At 49.8% G+C, this 16,557-nt stretch overlaps 1 protein-coding gene across 3 annotated transcripts in view; it reads left to right on the forward strand.

Annotated features, from left to right (window-relative positions):
* Positions 1–16,557, forward strand: part of LOC127482320 (protein CEPU-1) — a 353,430-nt gene that overhangs the window by 144,028 nt on the left and 192,845 nt on the right. The window contains exon 1 of one of the 3 annotated variants that reach the window (XM_051812521.1): positions 6,151–6,172. The exons of the other annotated variants lie outside the window; for them this stretch is intronic. Within the exon in view, the coding sequence (XP_051668481.1) occupies positions 6,166–6,172 (7 nt within the window). The 5' untranslated portion in view covers positions 6,151–6,165. Of the gene's footprint in view, positions 1–6,150; positions 6,173–16,557 lie in introns of those variants that run through there. 3 annotated transcript variants of the gene reach the window in all.

Genomic DNA, 16,557 nt, shown 5'->3' on the forward strand with positions numbered 1-16,557 from the left:
GTGCTTGGAAAAAAGGAAAAAAAGGGGGAAACTGGAAGAAAATGCAGATTTCCTGTAGGTCTGGGTCCAAGCAGGCACTGCTGGGCTTTGCCCTCTGCTTTCCAGCCCTCTCCCTGTTGCAGAACAAGCCTGGAGCCCCTAAAGAGCCACATTTCCCTGGGAGAATGGAAAACCACCACGTTCCGAGCTGGAAACACCAATCAGTGGGAGCGAGGGGAAGAGAGGAACAGCGTGTGGCCTCTGCAAATTGCAGGAAAAGTGACACAGTTATTCAGAGCCTCTTGGGGAGGGAGGGAGCTTTAGTGCTTCCACGGGAAAAGTGGTCTCAGATCCCTTTTATACCCACATTATTGAGCCAGCACGGGCAAATTGTTGCCCGTTTTTGTTGCCCCAGTTTCCCCAGCTGTTCAAAACGGGACTGATTTTTACCTGCTGCCCGGCAGGGGTGTGAGAGAAGCTTGGGTTGTTCTTACCACGTGCTTGGGCATCCCTGGAAAAGTGATGCCGTGGGAAGGCAGGGCCCTTTTGGGGCTCACCAGCGGAGTATCAGCCACCCAGCTGTCATATTTAGGCTCTAAATTGTTGTTATCCCCTTGGAAAATATGCAAATGCCAGTCAGGCCATCCAGCAAATAATCAGGATTTGTTATTCACATTTAATAGATGAATTAATAGAAAAAACACGTTTTGAAAGTGACCTCTCCCCTCCCTCCCTTTTCCCCCAGAAACAGCCCTAAACCAACAGTCCTGTTTATTTGCTGGAGTGTCTCTTTTGGAGCTGTATCTCTGTGCCTGCTGCTGCCCTCGTTTGGGACTTGATTTGCCCTCCAGAGATCAGCAAAGAGGATCAAACGACATTTTATCTCTCCCCTTTAGATCAAGGGAGAAGATCAATAGATGAGGGCTTTTGTTGTGTTTTAGGGTGTGGAGCTCTCGCTTCTCCTTAAACGTTTCCTGCCTGGAATTAAATTTGGGACTCTCTGCCCAGAGTTAACACCAAATTCCTCCTTTCTCCTCCCCAAAACCCACATCAGAATTATGGATCCCCTCGACAGCAAGAAATATCCCAGGGCCACGGGGTTTTTCATCCTTTTCTCCATCCTCCACCAACCCCCATTTGTATTCTGTCATTAAAGAGGCTCCCTTTGATCTGGAAATTAATTTCCAGATAAACTCAGCAGCAGGCAGTTTGGTGGCACCAGCTGAAATGATGCTGAGGATCAATCCCAAATTCTGGGACAACCCTGAACCCCCCCCAGCACCAAATGCAACAAATGTTTGTAGGATTAAACTGGTTTATATGACTGGTATATAACTGGTATATAGATATAGATATAGATAGGAATGTGAATCTATATATATTTTTTAAAGTTCTGATTTTTTTCCCTCCATTTTTCCAAGCCTTTCCCTTTGGGGGGTGGCAGGGCTTTTCTCCAGGAGCTGCACACTCTCACCTACACAATATTTTCCCACCTCCCAAAGTGAAGCCAGTTTTCCTGATGTTCTGGCTGATAGAGAGTCCTGTTGTAATCCCAACTTTCCTTTTGCCTTTGAAGCAAGTCTCTATTGAAGGTAGTTAAGCACAAAAGCTCCAAAAGGCAGATGCTGAGTGCTTGAAAACTAGGAGAAAAAGATAAAATAGGGATAAAATAGGAAAAGGCTATGAGTATATCTTTTTTTTTAATCCTTTTGTATTTTAAGGGCTCAATTCACCTAATGAGGAATTCCTGGGGGAAAGGGATCCCTTCAGACCAGCAATGTGATGGGAAGATGTGGGAATCACAGAATGGTTTGGGTTGGGTTGGGTTGGAAGGGACATTAAAGATCATTCTGTTCCATCCCTGCCGTGGGCAGGGACACCTTCCACCAGCCCAGGTTGCTCCAAGCCCTGTCCAACCTGGCCTTGGACACTCCCAGGGATCCAGAGGCAGCCACAGCTTCTCTGGGCAACCTGTGCCAGGGCCTCACCAGCCTCACCAAGGAGAATTTCTTCCCAGTATCCCATCTAACCCTGCCCTCTGAAGCCATTCCCCCTTGTCCTCTCACTAAATGCTTTTATAAACTGTCTCCACATGACATTGCAGTATTGAGTTACTGCAGTTTCAGGCAGATTGATAAAAAAACATCCTCAGAACAGGTACTTAAGTCTAGACTTGCCCAATTAAATTCTTCTTCCTGAGTTTCCAACCAGAGAAAGATGGAAATGAAGCAGAAGGCAAAATTTCAGCGGCCAGTTCCTGGGGGAAAGGGGTCCCTTCAGACCAGCAACGTGATGGGAAGATGTGGGAATCACAGAATGGGTTGGATTGGAAGGGAAATTAAAGCTCATCTCATTCCACCCCCTGCCATGGGCGGGGACACCTCCCACTAGCCCAGGTTGCTCCAAGCCCTGTCCAGCCTGGCCTTGGGCACTTCCAGGGATGAGCATCCACAGTTTCTCTGGATGAGTCCATTAATAAATCTCCTTAATGACCCCTCGTGCCTCAGTGTCCCTTTCCCTGCTGTCCCCTGGGCTCGGGGCTGTCGCTGGGAAGGGTCCCTGGGCCAAGCTCAGCCTTGGGCGATGCTGAGAACCTTAATCCAGCCCTAAAAGGTGCTTAAAAAAATCCTCCCTGCTTGCCTTGAAAGTGGATTTATTCGTAATTCACTCTCCATGTATGTACTATTAAGGATTTGGGCTCTCAGAGGGCGGTTTTATTTTTCTTTTTAAGACGTATTATTTTTTTTTTTATTCTTTAAAGGCGGCACGTGAGGGGGAAAGAGCAGCAAAATTCACCTTTAAGGATTTATTATCGCTTCTCTCGAGCAGGTATTTACTGGGGGCATTTCTCTGAGGAAATGACTGTCGATTATAAAGAATAAAATAAAATAATAATAATAAAAAAGACCTCCAAACCTTTCTCCCGAAGCCAGTAACCTTGTGGAGTGATGGATTGTCGTGCTGAAAGTGGAGTGAGGGAGAAATGGAGACGGAGAGGAAGAAATGTAGATACTGTAACATACTCCAGGGGGTCGGGAAAGGGATATGAATTATTAAGTAAAATTAATAATTGAAATAATTAACAGCTGCAAGAGATTTTTTTTTTGGTCCATCCTCCACATAATAGAGGAGCAATGTTTAGTATCAACCTGGAGTAACCACCAGTAATTTGATGTTAATTAATTCGTTGGCTCAGCATTCCAAGCATTTATGGGTGTTTTCTCTCCTTATAAATATATTAATAAGTTTTAAGTCATTCTACAAAAGTAATTTCGAAAATAACAATAATAATAATAAAAAAAAGTCCTGGCAAATGCAAGTCATTTATTTTTGATCAGTAATTAAAATGGCTTTCCCCCCCTCATCCATGTACATCAGAGTAAAATGGCTTTGTTCTGAGGAACTTCTAATTCCTATTCTTCTTCCTCTGATAGGAATCAATAGTATTTGCTGTTTGGGGCCAGATTTATGGATTATTTTTCATTGTGGGCTTTTGGAGTTTGTTGCTGGGCCTCCTAAAGACAAGAGGTTTTCCCTCCCCCAACCCCATCGCTCTGAACCTCTTGGATAATTCAGGAGAGACTGGGCAAGGCTCTAAAGGACAGAGCTAATGATGCATTTGGGGCAGAGAAATTTGGGGAGCTGGGTAAAAGGGTGATGGCTGTGGTTGGGAGGAGCTGAACCCCTCTGGAAGCCCTTCCTAGAGGCAGATCTGTCCAGAGATAAATCCAGAGGCAGATCAATGGGGGGCAGTGGGTTTATTGCAATCCCAAATGCTCCCCAACAGGGTTGGAGGTGCAGGATGCAGAGGGATGCAGGGCTGCTCCAAGGAATATGTCTCTGGGACTGCTCTGCTGACCCTCAGCTGTATCTGTGGGGTGGAAAGGCCCCCAGCTGTCCCTGGTTTGGACAGTGAAGGTGTCTGACACCTGTCCTGGGTTTTGCTCCCTCTTCTCCCCTTCATTTCATAGCCATTTGGTGGTGTCATCCTTCTTCACTGATGGCTCAGGAAAGGGCTGGTCTGGATGAAGTCCTTGGGGTTTTCCAAGGGCTGACAGCCCCAGATTGAATCCCAAGCCACACTGCTGGAAACAAATTCCCTTTCAGAGCTGAGGGGGCAGAGCCAGGACCCTCCATGCTGTGCTTTGCTTTCCACCCAGGGAAGCTGAGCCACACCAGTGCACAGGAGAGCAGGGCTTGGGGTCCAGGCACTGTCATTTCATCTCTGGATTGGGATCTGGGACTTAGTGGGGTGGGATTCTCAGTGTTTGGGATGCTCAGTGTTCAGGGTGCTTGGCATTTGGGATGCTCAGTGTTTGGGATGCTAAGCATTTGGGATTCTCAACATTTGGGGTGCTCCATGTTCAGCCTGCTCCGTGTTTGGGATGCTCAGTGTTTGGGATGCTCCATGTTCAGGTTGCTCGGTGTTTGGGATGCTTGGAGTTTGGGATGCTTGAAGTTTGGGATGCTTGATGTTCAGGATGCTCAGCATTCAGGATGGTCTGTGTTCAGGTGTTTGGGTTGCTTGGCATTTGGGATGCTTGGCATTTGGGATGTTCAGCACTTGGGATGCTCAGCATTTGGGCTGTTTGGTGTTCGGGGTGCTTGTTGTTTGGGATGAGTGGTGTTTGGGATGACAGTGCTTGGAATGGTTGGAGTTTGGGATGCTCAGCATATGGGATGCTCAGTGTTTGGGATGCTGGACATTTGGGATGTTTAGCATTTGGGCTGCTTGGTGTTTGGGATGCTTCTCATTCAGGATGCTCCATGTTAAGGCTTCTTGACGTTTGGGATTCTCAGCATTCAGGATGTTCAGTGTTTGGGACGCTCTGTGTTTGGGATGCTTGGCATTTGGGAAACTCAGTGTTTGCAATGCTCTGTGTTCGGGATGCTCAGCATTTGGGATGCTCAGTGTTTGGGATACTTGGCACTGGGGAAGCTCAGTGTTTGGGATGGTGAGTGTTTGGGATGGTGAGTGTTTGGGATGCTTTGCATTCAGGATACTCAGTGTTTGGGATGGTGAGTGTTTGGAATGCTTTATATTCAGGATGCTGAGTGTTTGGGATGCTGAGTGTTTGGGATGCTCTGTGTTTGGGATGCTGAGTGTTTGGGATGCTTGGCATTTGGGACGCTCAGTGTTTGGGATGTCTGGCACTGGGGAAGCTCAGTGTTTGGGATGCTTTGTATTCAGGTTGCTCAGTTTTTGGGAAGCTCAGTGTTTGGGATGCTCTGTGTTTGGGATGGTGAGTGTTTGGGATGCTTTATATTCAGGATGCTGAGTGTTTGGGATGCTGAGTGTTTGGGATGCTGAGTGTTTGGGATGCTTGGCATTTGGGATGCTCTGTGTTTGGGATATCTGGCACTGGGGAAGCTCAGTGTTTGGGATGCTTTGTATTCGGGATGCTTTGTATTCAGGATGTTGAGTGTTTGGGATGCTGAGTGTTTGGGATGCACACTGGCTGTGGCAGCAGATGGAGTGTGCTGGATGGCAAATGGCAGCCGTGTCCTGGGGGAGCAGCGGGATGTTATCTGCAGGCAGCAGCAGCCTCGGCGCGGCCCTTTGCAGAGCTCAGCACAAAACAGAGGAGCAGGGAAGGAACTAATTCCCATCCTCACTGGCAGATGGGAGCGAGACCTATTTCTGGCCTGGCTGCTGGGAGAGGAGGTTGCAGGCAGTTTTGGATATCCAGGCTGCCTTGGAGTTGGGGGGCAGGGGCTGTTTAGGTGCTGAGCTGGAGGGATGGAGGAGGCAGTCTCAGGATATGGAGCAAAAGGTGGGAAAGCTTTTTTTCCCTCGCTCCAAATGCTGTAGGAGCTGTGAGGTTCCTGGCAGCAGGGACTGACTGCTCCTGCCCCGGGGAGGGAAGGAGCATTAAAAGTTGGAAGTGAAAATGATGGAGCTGAGCTCTAGCAGCAGAATTCTGCGCATTTCTCCCACTCAGGGATTTGCCCTATATTTAATTTTTTTCCCTGACTGCTTTAGTGACTCTGTAAACGTTGCAGAGTTTTTGTGTATTTTTTTTTTCCCTTCCTGCCAGATGAAGTGGGTTTGGTTTTTATTGAATCAGTTCCCTCCGAGGATAGAGGTTGTGAGTGGATAAAACCTCTTTCAATCCCATAAAAATGCCGTCAGGGGATTCACTTAAATTTATTTAATCCTGTGCACTTTATCGCGGTCACTTCATCATGGCAGGTAAGTGGATGCTAATGGATCCCTTCTTTTTATGGCCTGCAGCCTCCTGGAATTAGATCCCCCAGCTGCAAATCTCTCGTTTGTGGTTGGTATTTTATCTTCTTCCTTTTATTTGATTAGCAGGAGGGGGGCAGCGAGAGGCAGGACGCCCGTTTTAGGGTATTAAGGCCAGGACAGCTCATTGATTTAATCTCCTCTGACCTTCTGGGCAGCACCAGCCAAAATTTCACCTGGAGGAGACGCTCTGAGGTTGCCAGGACATGAAATCCTCCCATCCCGGGGATCTCTGGGCGCGGGGTTGTGTTGATAAAAAACACGCAAAGCTTTTGCTCTTCTCTGCCTCGGCTGTGAGTCAGAGTTGATGTGGATTTGCCTCTTCTGATGGCCTGATTCACTCTGCTCCAAACCTGACAGGCCCTTTTCATTGAAACGTTGAACTTCATTGTCACTGAACCATTTTCTTTTATGAAGTCGAAGTGTTTGGGTGCTCTGGGGTGAAGGTTGTTGAATTGCCTGCTCCATTAATGCTTTTAAAACGGAGATATTTTTTTCCTGTGCTGTCACAATTCTGCTTCCTTTTTTTCCTTTTTTTTTTTTTCCTGTGAACTGGCTTTAGCATTTAGTTTTGGCTGCTAAATCTGAAGGGTTGTCCTGTCTGACCTCCCAACTCCAGCCCGTGTGGTGCTCAGGCTCAAGGATGAGGGTGGTCCAGCCCCACCTGTGATGCTCTTGAATCCTTTCCAACCAGGAAAACATATTTATCCAGGAAACGTGGAGCTTGGATGGATACTCAGACCAACTTAGGCTTTGGGGAACCCAAAGGCTGCAGGGTTTGTGTGTTGGGACATCACCTTGTTGTCCCCAAGGGCGGCAGAGGGGACATCTGCAAATCTATCTCAGAGTGCTGAAAGGCTCCTCAGGCAGCCATGGAATGTGTTATAAGGTCTTATCTCCAGGAAAATCCTACCTGGAGGATATAATGGAGAGTTTCCTGATGGTAAAAAGTCCTTTTACAGCACCAGCCACCAAAATCAATCCCAACCCCAGAATAATGTGCAGGGGAAAATGCAAAGGCTGGTGCGGGGAAAATCAATCTGGTGGTTGGTCCCATGTGTTTGTTGATTCCCAAAGGGATTTATTGCCTCTTGGAAAGGATCCCCCATATTCCAGAGCATCCCTCAGCCCACACTCCTCTCCTGGTGTCCCCCAGGCAGGGAAAGGTTGGTGTTGGAGTGTTAATGAAAAAACTAAATAACGCTGGGAACACAAAACCATCGGGTGAAAAAACAGAGGTTTTGAGTTATTAAGGAGCCACTCACTGCGGAGAGAGAGGGGGAAAGGGAGGGGATATTGGTGTTTGGGAAGTCCAATTATTTCTCAACTGCAGACAGTCTTATTAACTTGGGCAGAAAATTAATTACTCTAATTAGAAAAACTCATTGGAGTTTGGTGAGGAGTTAGTGGGGGAGATGACAGGGGTGGGGGGAGTTGGGGAGTCACAACAGCCATGGGAGGGAGGGGGCAGAGGGAAACACGAGCAATGGGGGAGCTGCTCTGATTAATGGGAGCAAAGGAAGGGATAGGAGAGAGGAAGGAAGATTTTTTTAGTCATAATGGTCTAAATTTAGCAATTTTAGTCTTGAAAAAACATGAGTATTCCTATATATGCGTACTTGTATGAGTAAAAATATATATATCTATGCACAAACTCATATATATATATCTGTGCACAAACTCATATATATATATATATAAAATAAATATAGAATGCAACGCAGAGGAGATTTATCAGCGGGTTTCTGTGGGTGGCTGTATTTATTTCTGATGTGCCAGTCCATCAGCATGGGGGAGCTGTTGGAAAGTGCGGGGTGGGTGGTTTTTTTTATCTTCCTGGATTTATGAAGTCCCTAAAACATCTGTTCCATCCTGATTCCACAGTCCTTTGGCAGCCCAGGGAGAGGCAGGGATGTGGATGCATGGTTTGGGTGCAGACACATTGATAGTGCTGATGGAGGGAAGAGGAGCAGGATCCCTCCTTGGAAAGGGTGGGGTGAAGGGAATTCATCCAGGCTTGATGCCTGTGGGGCAAAATGCTGCAGTGTGGGAGGGGAAAATCGGGATTTGGGATTTTTGAAGGGGTCTTACAGGAGTTCAGTAGAAAATCAGCTTTTTACTCCTTTCCTCCTCTGAGCTGCTGGTCACAAACTGAGTGTCCCACGTAGGTGAAGATGTGATTCTCAGGCACATGATGGGATTCTGGGGATGGCTCTGAGCAGATCCAGGAGCCAGGATTTGGACTTAATGATCCTTGTGGGTCCCTTCCAACCCAGGATATTCTATGTTTTTATGACCTTCTCGACTCAAGAATGCCAAGGTCAGAGATGGGCAAGGACCAGGGTCTGGTGGTCAGTCTCCTCATCACAAAACCCGGCAGCCAACCTTGGAATGTGGAAAAAGCTCCAAAAACTGAGACAAAGGCCAGACCTGGGTGAAGCTCAGAGCCACCACGTTTGGGATCTTGCTGCCATCTGTGAGCTGCCACTTTTCCAAGCTGAAGTGATGCCCTGCTTCTGTGGGCAGGAGGGATTGTGCCTGTGTTTGCAGCTCTATTGCACCCCTGCAAGGACCACCCTGTGCCCCCCATCCTGGGGAACAAAGGAGGTGCCTGGAGGTGACATTGGGGGATCCTCGGTGGCTGAGCTGATCTCCGGCTGCACAGCCCCAGGTTTTCCCCAGTGCCTTTCCTCGGATGGCTTTGCTGCCTGTTACTGAAATAACCTGTCAAGCTCCTGCTAATAATGAGCCATAAGTCAGATTCTCTCTGGTAGGTTGCCCTGGGTGTCTATCACAGGCTTTAGGGGTGACCCAATTATGGTAATTGGCCAATTGTGCTGCTGGTGTTCAAAAGGAATGGGCAAACAAAGGAGGAGTAATAAAAGCTCCCTGGAAATTAGCAGAAACCCCCAATATAGCTATTTTTCAGACCCCCCTTTTTTGGCATGAGGTGCCTTTAACATTAACCTCTTCATCTGATACCTGCAGAGAACAGTGAAATAAAACCCCAAATGCAGCCGATGGCATCAGTGATGCTCCACTCAGGTGCCACATCGTGTCCTCCATCCCCAGGATTGCTCACAACCCAGACACACAGCCATTTGTTCAGCTTCATGCCCGAAACTCTCTATTTAGAGCAGTAGTTTCCCTCCCACTCAGTCATAAGACCTTGATTTCGCGAGAATATCTCCGATTACTCAGAGATGGACTCAAAGGGGGAAGGCAGAGGAGTGATTTCGTTTCCACCCAGCTGTGTGTGACATGTACCTTCAGTTAGTCAGGGCAAGATAAAGGGAATAAAGAACAATTTTAGCCCCATCCTTGCTCCTTTCCACACGCCACCACCCACCCCCTGTTTCCCCACAGGCCGGCCTTGTGCAGAGCCCCGGTGTTATTTCTGCAGAGGAATAACAATAATCCTGGGAGAACACACTGTTACAACTGCTGCGACCTCCTGCCCAGCCTGCTCCGCTGAAACGCTGCTGGAATTGCAACTTGGCACTGAGCTTTGTAGTGAAGGATTGCTCCTGGCTAATCTATAATTTACAAAACACGCTCAGATTCATTTTTTATGGGCTGTTTTGATATGATGCCATTTAAAAAGCGGAAAGAAACAACGCACCTTTTTTTTAAAGGTTGCTCCCGGTTCTTTTCGATCTTTTTTCCCCTCCCCCCCCCCCCGTTCTTTTGGGAGGGCACGTTATTTTTCCCACCGTGGAAAGGGAATTTCTTCCTCCTGCAGCTTTCTGGATGACTCCCTGCAGTGCTGGGGACAGAGCTTTGTGTCACAACCTGCACCTTCAACATCCAAGGTGGTTGTGCTCACAACCCTCTGCCTATTCCTGTTGGCTTTTCCCCCCCTCTCCTGGCTTGGGGCATGTGCTTAGAAGCAGGAAAATGATGTATTTATTGCACCCTCTGTTTTTGCTCAGGAAGGCTGGGCAGGGAGGGAGAGGGAATTGCTTGGATTTTCCACCTCTATCATCATCCAGTACCTCCTGCAGGTCTGAAGAACTGAGAAAGGGATGTAAAACTCCTCATATACCGAGAGGAAGAGAGTTTCTGCTGGCAGTGGGGTGGCTCAGCACTAAGGATGGAGCCTTTCTGGGGGGCCCAAGGCTTGTTCCTCACATGGCAGTGCTCCTCCCAGGTGTTTTACTGCCTGCAGGCTCCTCTCCTCCTCCCTATGCTGTTTTATGGTGCCCCTTTCTGACTAATGCAAATCCCATCCGGCATATATTAGTGGGAAGGGCATCGTTAGAAGGAAGAGCAGCACCGTGAAAAGCCAGCCATGAATCTTCTCGGGCTCACAGGGCTCTGTGAGCAGCACAGGAGGGATTAAATATGTTCATCTTGGCAATCCAAAGGGAAAGGAGGAGGTTTCTCAGCAGACCTCGGCGGCGGCGTGTCCGTGGGGGGATGAGGGAGCCGTAATTAACCTCCTCCCTGATGGACACTGAGCTTCTTTGCAATCCCCCACGGGTTGCCCAGTGTGGGAAGCAGTGTCTTGAGCAGGAAAAGCTTCATATCTGTTGATGAATAGAGGCCATGATCTTCAACAAGCAGGAATTTGGATGCAGGGAGCACCATCAGACCTCGTGTTCATTTATATCCATGTGAGGGCCAGAGCTGGGGGTGTTCTATGCCTCCCTCCATCCATGCAAATGGAATGCCAGCCTGCTCGTGAGGAGATCTCTGCTCCTCCAGAGATGGATGGGAAGTAGCTTCACTCTCCTGACATTTCCATGCAGTCCCAAAGATGTCCAGCTGCTATTTTAGTGAAACCTTGAGTACAGAGGGGCACAAACCACTTCCTGTACCCCCCAAATTGTCTGGGTGGATGATCCATCTGGTGGTGTGACAGTGACAGGACCCAGGAGAATAACCTGGAGTTGTGTCAGGGCAGGCTCAGGTTGGATCTCAGCAAAAGGTTCTTCCCCCAGAGGCTGGTTGGGCACTGCCCAGGCTCCCCAGGGCAGTGGGCACAGCCCCAAGGCTGCCAAAGCTCCAGGAGGGTTTGGATGATCCTCTGGGGCACAGGGGGTGACCCTGGGGATGGGCCTATGCAGGGCTGAGGGTTGGACTTCATGATCCTGGAGGGTCCCTTCCAACTCAGCATATTCTCTGATTCTGGGATTCTGGGATTCTGGGATTCTGGGGTTCTGTGGGCTGCTGGCAGATGTGTGATGGGGACACAAACACAGATCCCATACACAGCTGGCCAATGGCAACTTGGTCATCCACAGTGGGACAGATGGGTGCAGCAGAGTGTTGGTGCTAAAAGATGATTGAGGTGCCCCAAGCCCCTTGAGGAAGGGGGGTTATGGAGTGGGAAGGTGATCTTGGGTATGTCTGGAGTGTGGGCCTTTGGAGCAAGTCCAGAGGAGGTCACGAGGAAGCTCCAAGGACTGCAACCCCTCTGCTCTGGAGCCAGGCTGGGAGAGCTGGGGGGGTTCACCTGGAGAAGAGAAGGCTCCAGGGAGACCTGAAAGCCCCTTCCAGGGCCTAAAGGGGCTCCAGGAGAGCTGGAGAGGGACTGGGGACAAGGACCTGGAGGGACAGGACAAGGGGGAATGGCTTCCCACTGCCAGAGGGCAGCGTTAGATGGGATATTGGGGACAAATTGTTCCCTGTGAGAGTGGTGGGGAGGCCCTGGCACAGGTTGCCCAGAGAAGCTGTGGCTGCCCCATCCTTATGTCCAAGGCCAGGTTGGACAGGGCTTGGAGCAGCCTGAGACAGTGGAAGGTGGAATGAGTGAAAGGGAGGTGGAACAAGATGAGCTTTCAGGTCCCTTCCAACCCAAACCATTCTGGGATTCTATGACACACAGCTCATGGGGGTGGCAGGATGGGGCTGTTGGGGGTGGTGGGTGGCAGGATGGGGCTGTTGGGGGTGGTGAGTGGCAGGATGGGGCCCTTGGGGGTGGTGAGTGGCAGGATGGGGCCCTTGGGGGTGGTGAGTGGCAGGATGGGGCTCTGGGGGGTGGTGAGTGGCAGGATGGGGATGCCGTGACGTCAGTCCCTGGGTTAAGAGGCATCAAACTCCAAGAGATGCCTGAGGAGGAGTAAAGCAGGCTCTGGGGAGGAGCACGTGGGTGAGGAGCGTTGAACAGAACCAAACTGATAATGAATGCTGCTGTTCCAGCACCTGTCACAACTGCTCAGGAGTTTAATACTGTGCAATTTCAGACGAGAGAAACATCTTTTAGTGATGATTGCTGCTGCTTTTTTTTTATAGGGGAAAAATATTCCATGCTCTCAATGCTTCCATTTGTCCTTTTTTTATCCCTTTTGTAAAGGTGGGGAAACTGAGGCAGCACCTTGCACAGGCAGGTCTGGGGTGGAGTGCTGTGGCATCACTCCATCTCCTACCCCATGCTCCTGGAAATCCTTGGGAAAGAGCTGTGCATTATTCTTTGTTGAAGTCCACATAGCCCCAACTTGCTGCACAGTTAATATTTAGGTCAGCAGAATGTAATTCCTTTTAGAATCATAATATTATCATTGTAATTGCAAATGTTTCCATTAGGCACCAGCACTCGGGAGCCTGGCACAGGCCTGCAAAGGGGGTTTGTTTCTTGCTCGGGTGTCCTGGCTCCAAAGCAATAGCAAGGAATGCTTTGCCCTTCTTTATATCCCACCTCCCAACCCCAAGTGAGCAGCTGATACAGGGATTTGCATCCAAGAAGGGACAGGGAGAGACACGAGAGGTGCTGCCAGGCTGTCAGTTGAGTGTCGCCTTTTCCAATTCCCCAGCAGGGAGAATCAGCTTTCCTTAAGTGAGTTATTGTGTCTCCAAGTCAAGGCTCTGCTTCCCGAGAATAAAACAAAACTCTCCGGGGATCGGCTCTTAATGCCACCTGCCTGGAAGTCCTGATAGGGGACTTACTGCTGGAATGAATATTCATCAGCTATGATCCTGCTCCCCACCTCGGCAGGGATTACAGCCCTTTCCAGGAGGGATGGCACGGGGATGGTTTGTTTTGGGATGGGGGCAGAGGAGGGGCTGTCTGTCCCCAGATATCCCAAGGCTCAGGTGCAGCAAGTTGGAGTCCTGATTGTCCACACGCTGACATAGGTTGGGATAAGGCAGAAAAAGTGATGCTGCCTTCCCCATGCACTTCCTTCTTTCCAACCTAACGATCCAGGACTTCTAGACCCCAGGGAGATAATTCCATGCTGGCACTCACCCCTCTGTCTGTCTGCAATGCCCCCGTGAGCATCCTGGATTTGCAGCACCTTCACACCAGCCCTGGATATCCTGGGGTATTTCCTGTGCAGGATTTTATCCTCTACCTGGAAATACTCGGGAGAAAACTGCAGGAATCAGGTCCTGGAGAGCAGAGCTCCTTTGCAGCTCAGCTGTCCCGAGCTGGGCTGGAGGAAGCTCTGCCAATCCCTGCAGCAACTCGCAGGAGATGGCTGGACTTCGTTATGCCTTGATTAAATAACATTTTTGTTTTTCCAGCAGTTAATCCATCCAATTCCCCTGGCCTGTTGCTGCTCAGCGATATCCAGCTGGGATAACTGGGATGGTGCCGGGATGAGGGACGTCTCCCACCGCCTCCCGCGCTCCACGGGATTTCGAGCACGATTTTCCCTTGTCGTTTCCTTGCCAAAATCACAACCTGTGCAAACTCTGCCCTGATCAAATCTGTCAAGCCCCAATTTCGGAGCCCGGCTGCCGTGTGTTGATCAGGGAAATGGACTCGAAATTGGCCCCTTTAATGGGAACACGGCTCCCACAGAAGTGTTGGAATTAATGGCAGTGCCCTGCTGCGAGCTGGCAAGTTGGGCATTTGATTCCAGCGACAGCAAATTGCCATAATTTCTCCTCCACGCTCCTCTCAAGTGACAGTAAACCTCTCTCGTGGTTTTTTTTCCCCCCTTATTTATTTATTTTAGGAGAAGGGGATGCTACGTGGGTGCTTTTCCCCACCCGAAGGGTTACCTTGTTTTCATGGCAACCCCTGCTTAGCAGCAGACCTTTTGTGCAGCAAAAAAGGGAGGGAGAAGGGAGGTCTGGAGGAAGAAAAGGATGGCTGGGAGGGAGAAAAGGCTGGAAATTAGATCCTAAGGGCTGGTTTCTTAACTGGGGCTGTTGGTGTGTGGATATTCTTCCCTGGTATAATCAAACTGGGAGAAGCAAGGGGTAGCCTGGTGTCTCAGTGCTGAGTTGGACTTCCAAGGAGCACTGGGGTCCTCAGGGTGCCATTCCCATGGAGCATTCCCCTCCTGGTCCATCAGAGCCATCCTGCAGGACATCAGGATTTACTTCTCCTGGCAGAGCCCCCTGTCCCACAGCAAACAGGCGTCTCCTTGGGCAACCTCCTGGACAAACAACTCTGTGGCAACACATCTTTGCCAGGGGAGGTCGGCTTCTTAATTTAGATGCTGGAACACAAGTGTGTAAATACCCCAACCCCGATGCTGTGGGGCTGAGCTGTTTACTTTCTCCCTGCCTGAAGGTCACCCTCCTCCCCTGGGTGCTCCGTTGGATTTGGGGCTCTTATTTTCCCTCCTTTCCCGCCGGCAAAGTTTACCCAGGGAGACTCAAATACCAAAGGTCCAGGGGCTTTGCTCCCGGTTGTAAAACAGGGAAAACAGTGAAATGGAGGGAGGGCTGCAAGGATTGATTGTGTGGATGTTTGTGGAGCATTTAACACTGTCGTGGGAAACCCCGGAGAAGGAGGTGGATAACTTTGTCTTTGGAGCAGGTTTGTGCAGTCACTTGAGCAATGAGGACCCCCCTCTTGGGGTGGGGATGTCCCAAGAGCTGGAATCAATGCCTGACCTAATATTTGACCACTTGACTCCTCAACCCTTGTGCTGGTTGCTCAGCACATCTGGGGGTTTCTCCAGGATGAGCTGAAATCCCTGGGCACCGGACGTGCCTTTGGGTGTTGAACACCAGCAGTGCCAGAGGATGGAGAGGATCCCACATCTCCTGGCATGGTGGCAGAGGAACTGCTGGGGTTTTTTCCAGGACCCATCTAAAACCCAAACAAGAAAAGTGAGTTTCTTTCTCCACCTTTTTTACAATTATTTATCTCGCTGTTGTTTTCCTTGGGCTCAGCGTGGAGCGGGATGACTTATATCTGCTCGAGTTAGGAGCCTTTTATTTTTAACCAGACCTGGCCCTAAGTCACCCAGCTCTCCTCAACGGAGCTGTAAATTTTCTGAGGCAGCCTGGCAGCCAGTGAACGGGGTGAGGACACTGGGAGAAATGAGTTTCTGGGGGTATGGAGGGGATGAGAAGCTCTTGGCATCCTCTGCCAGGGAGGGAATTGGTGCAGGGGTCATGGCCCAAACACCCCGAAGCATTTCTTGGGCTGTTTGTGTAGGAGAATGGGATGAGGTGCTTCTCTTCTCCCTAAAGGAATATTGTCTAAAGAAATTATGGCAGGATGGCAGTGTAGCACAGGAAAATGCAAAGGAGAGCACACAGGTGTGTGTGGAGAAATCTGTAAATAAGGCTTGCAAATAAAAACCCCAACATGAAATGCAGCTGTGAAGATCCCAAACTGATGAAGATGGTGCTTTTAGTGAGGCAATTTGCCTCACCAAATTGATGTATTGGCAAGAGCTGCCTGCCAGCAGGTCCCAGAGGCTCGGGAGGGAGGGAAGTGGAACCTGATCCTGGTTTTCTCACTGGAAAACCAAGGAGCAACCCACTGTTGTGGGTTCAGTGGTGAATTAACAGGGTTGGCAGCCGTGGAGGAGGAGCTGGTTTGTGGGTTTTGGGCTCCTGTTTGGTTTTCTGCTGGTGTCTGAGTGCTGGTGAGCCCCTTTTGAGGGCTCACAGATGCCCTTTTCTGCTGGAATAATGCCCCTCTTTGCTCCAGGGCACATTGCTCTAGACAAGCTCTAGGAATTCTAGACCAGCTCCTCCCCTCTGTGTCTGTGTGTATCTGTAAGGCTGTATTGCCACCACTGCTTTATAATTATGGAATGGGGGTTTTTTTTGGAAGAGACCTTAAAGCCCATCCAGTCCCAACTCCCTGCCAGCACAGGGACACCTTCCACTAGCCCAGGTTGCTCCAGCCTGGCCTTGGACACTTCCAGGGATCCAGGGGCAGCCACAGCTTCTCTGGGCAACCTGTGCCAGGGCCTCACCACCCTCACAGCCAGGAATTCATTCCCAGTATCCCATCTAACCCTGCCCTCTGGCAGTGGGAAGCAATTCCCCCTTGTCCTGTCCCTCCATCCCTTGTCCCCAGTCCCTCTCCAGCTCTCTTGGAGCCCCTTTAGGCACTGGAAGGGGCTTTCAGGTCTCCCTGGAGCCTTCTCTTCTCCAGGCTGAACCCCCCCAGCTCTCCCAGCCTGGCTCCA

Source organism: Manacus candei, unplaced genomic scaffold, assembly GCF_025592945.1.
Source record: "Manacus candei isolate 608988 ecotype Guabito, Panama unplaced genomic scaffold, ASM2559294v1 h1tg000086l, whole genome shotgun sequence".
Lineage (NCBI taxonomy): Eukaryota > Metazoa > Chordata > Aves > Passeriformes > Pipridae > Manacus > Manacus candei.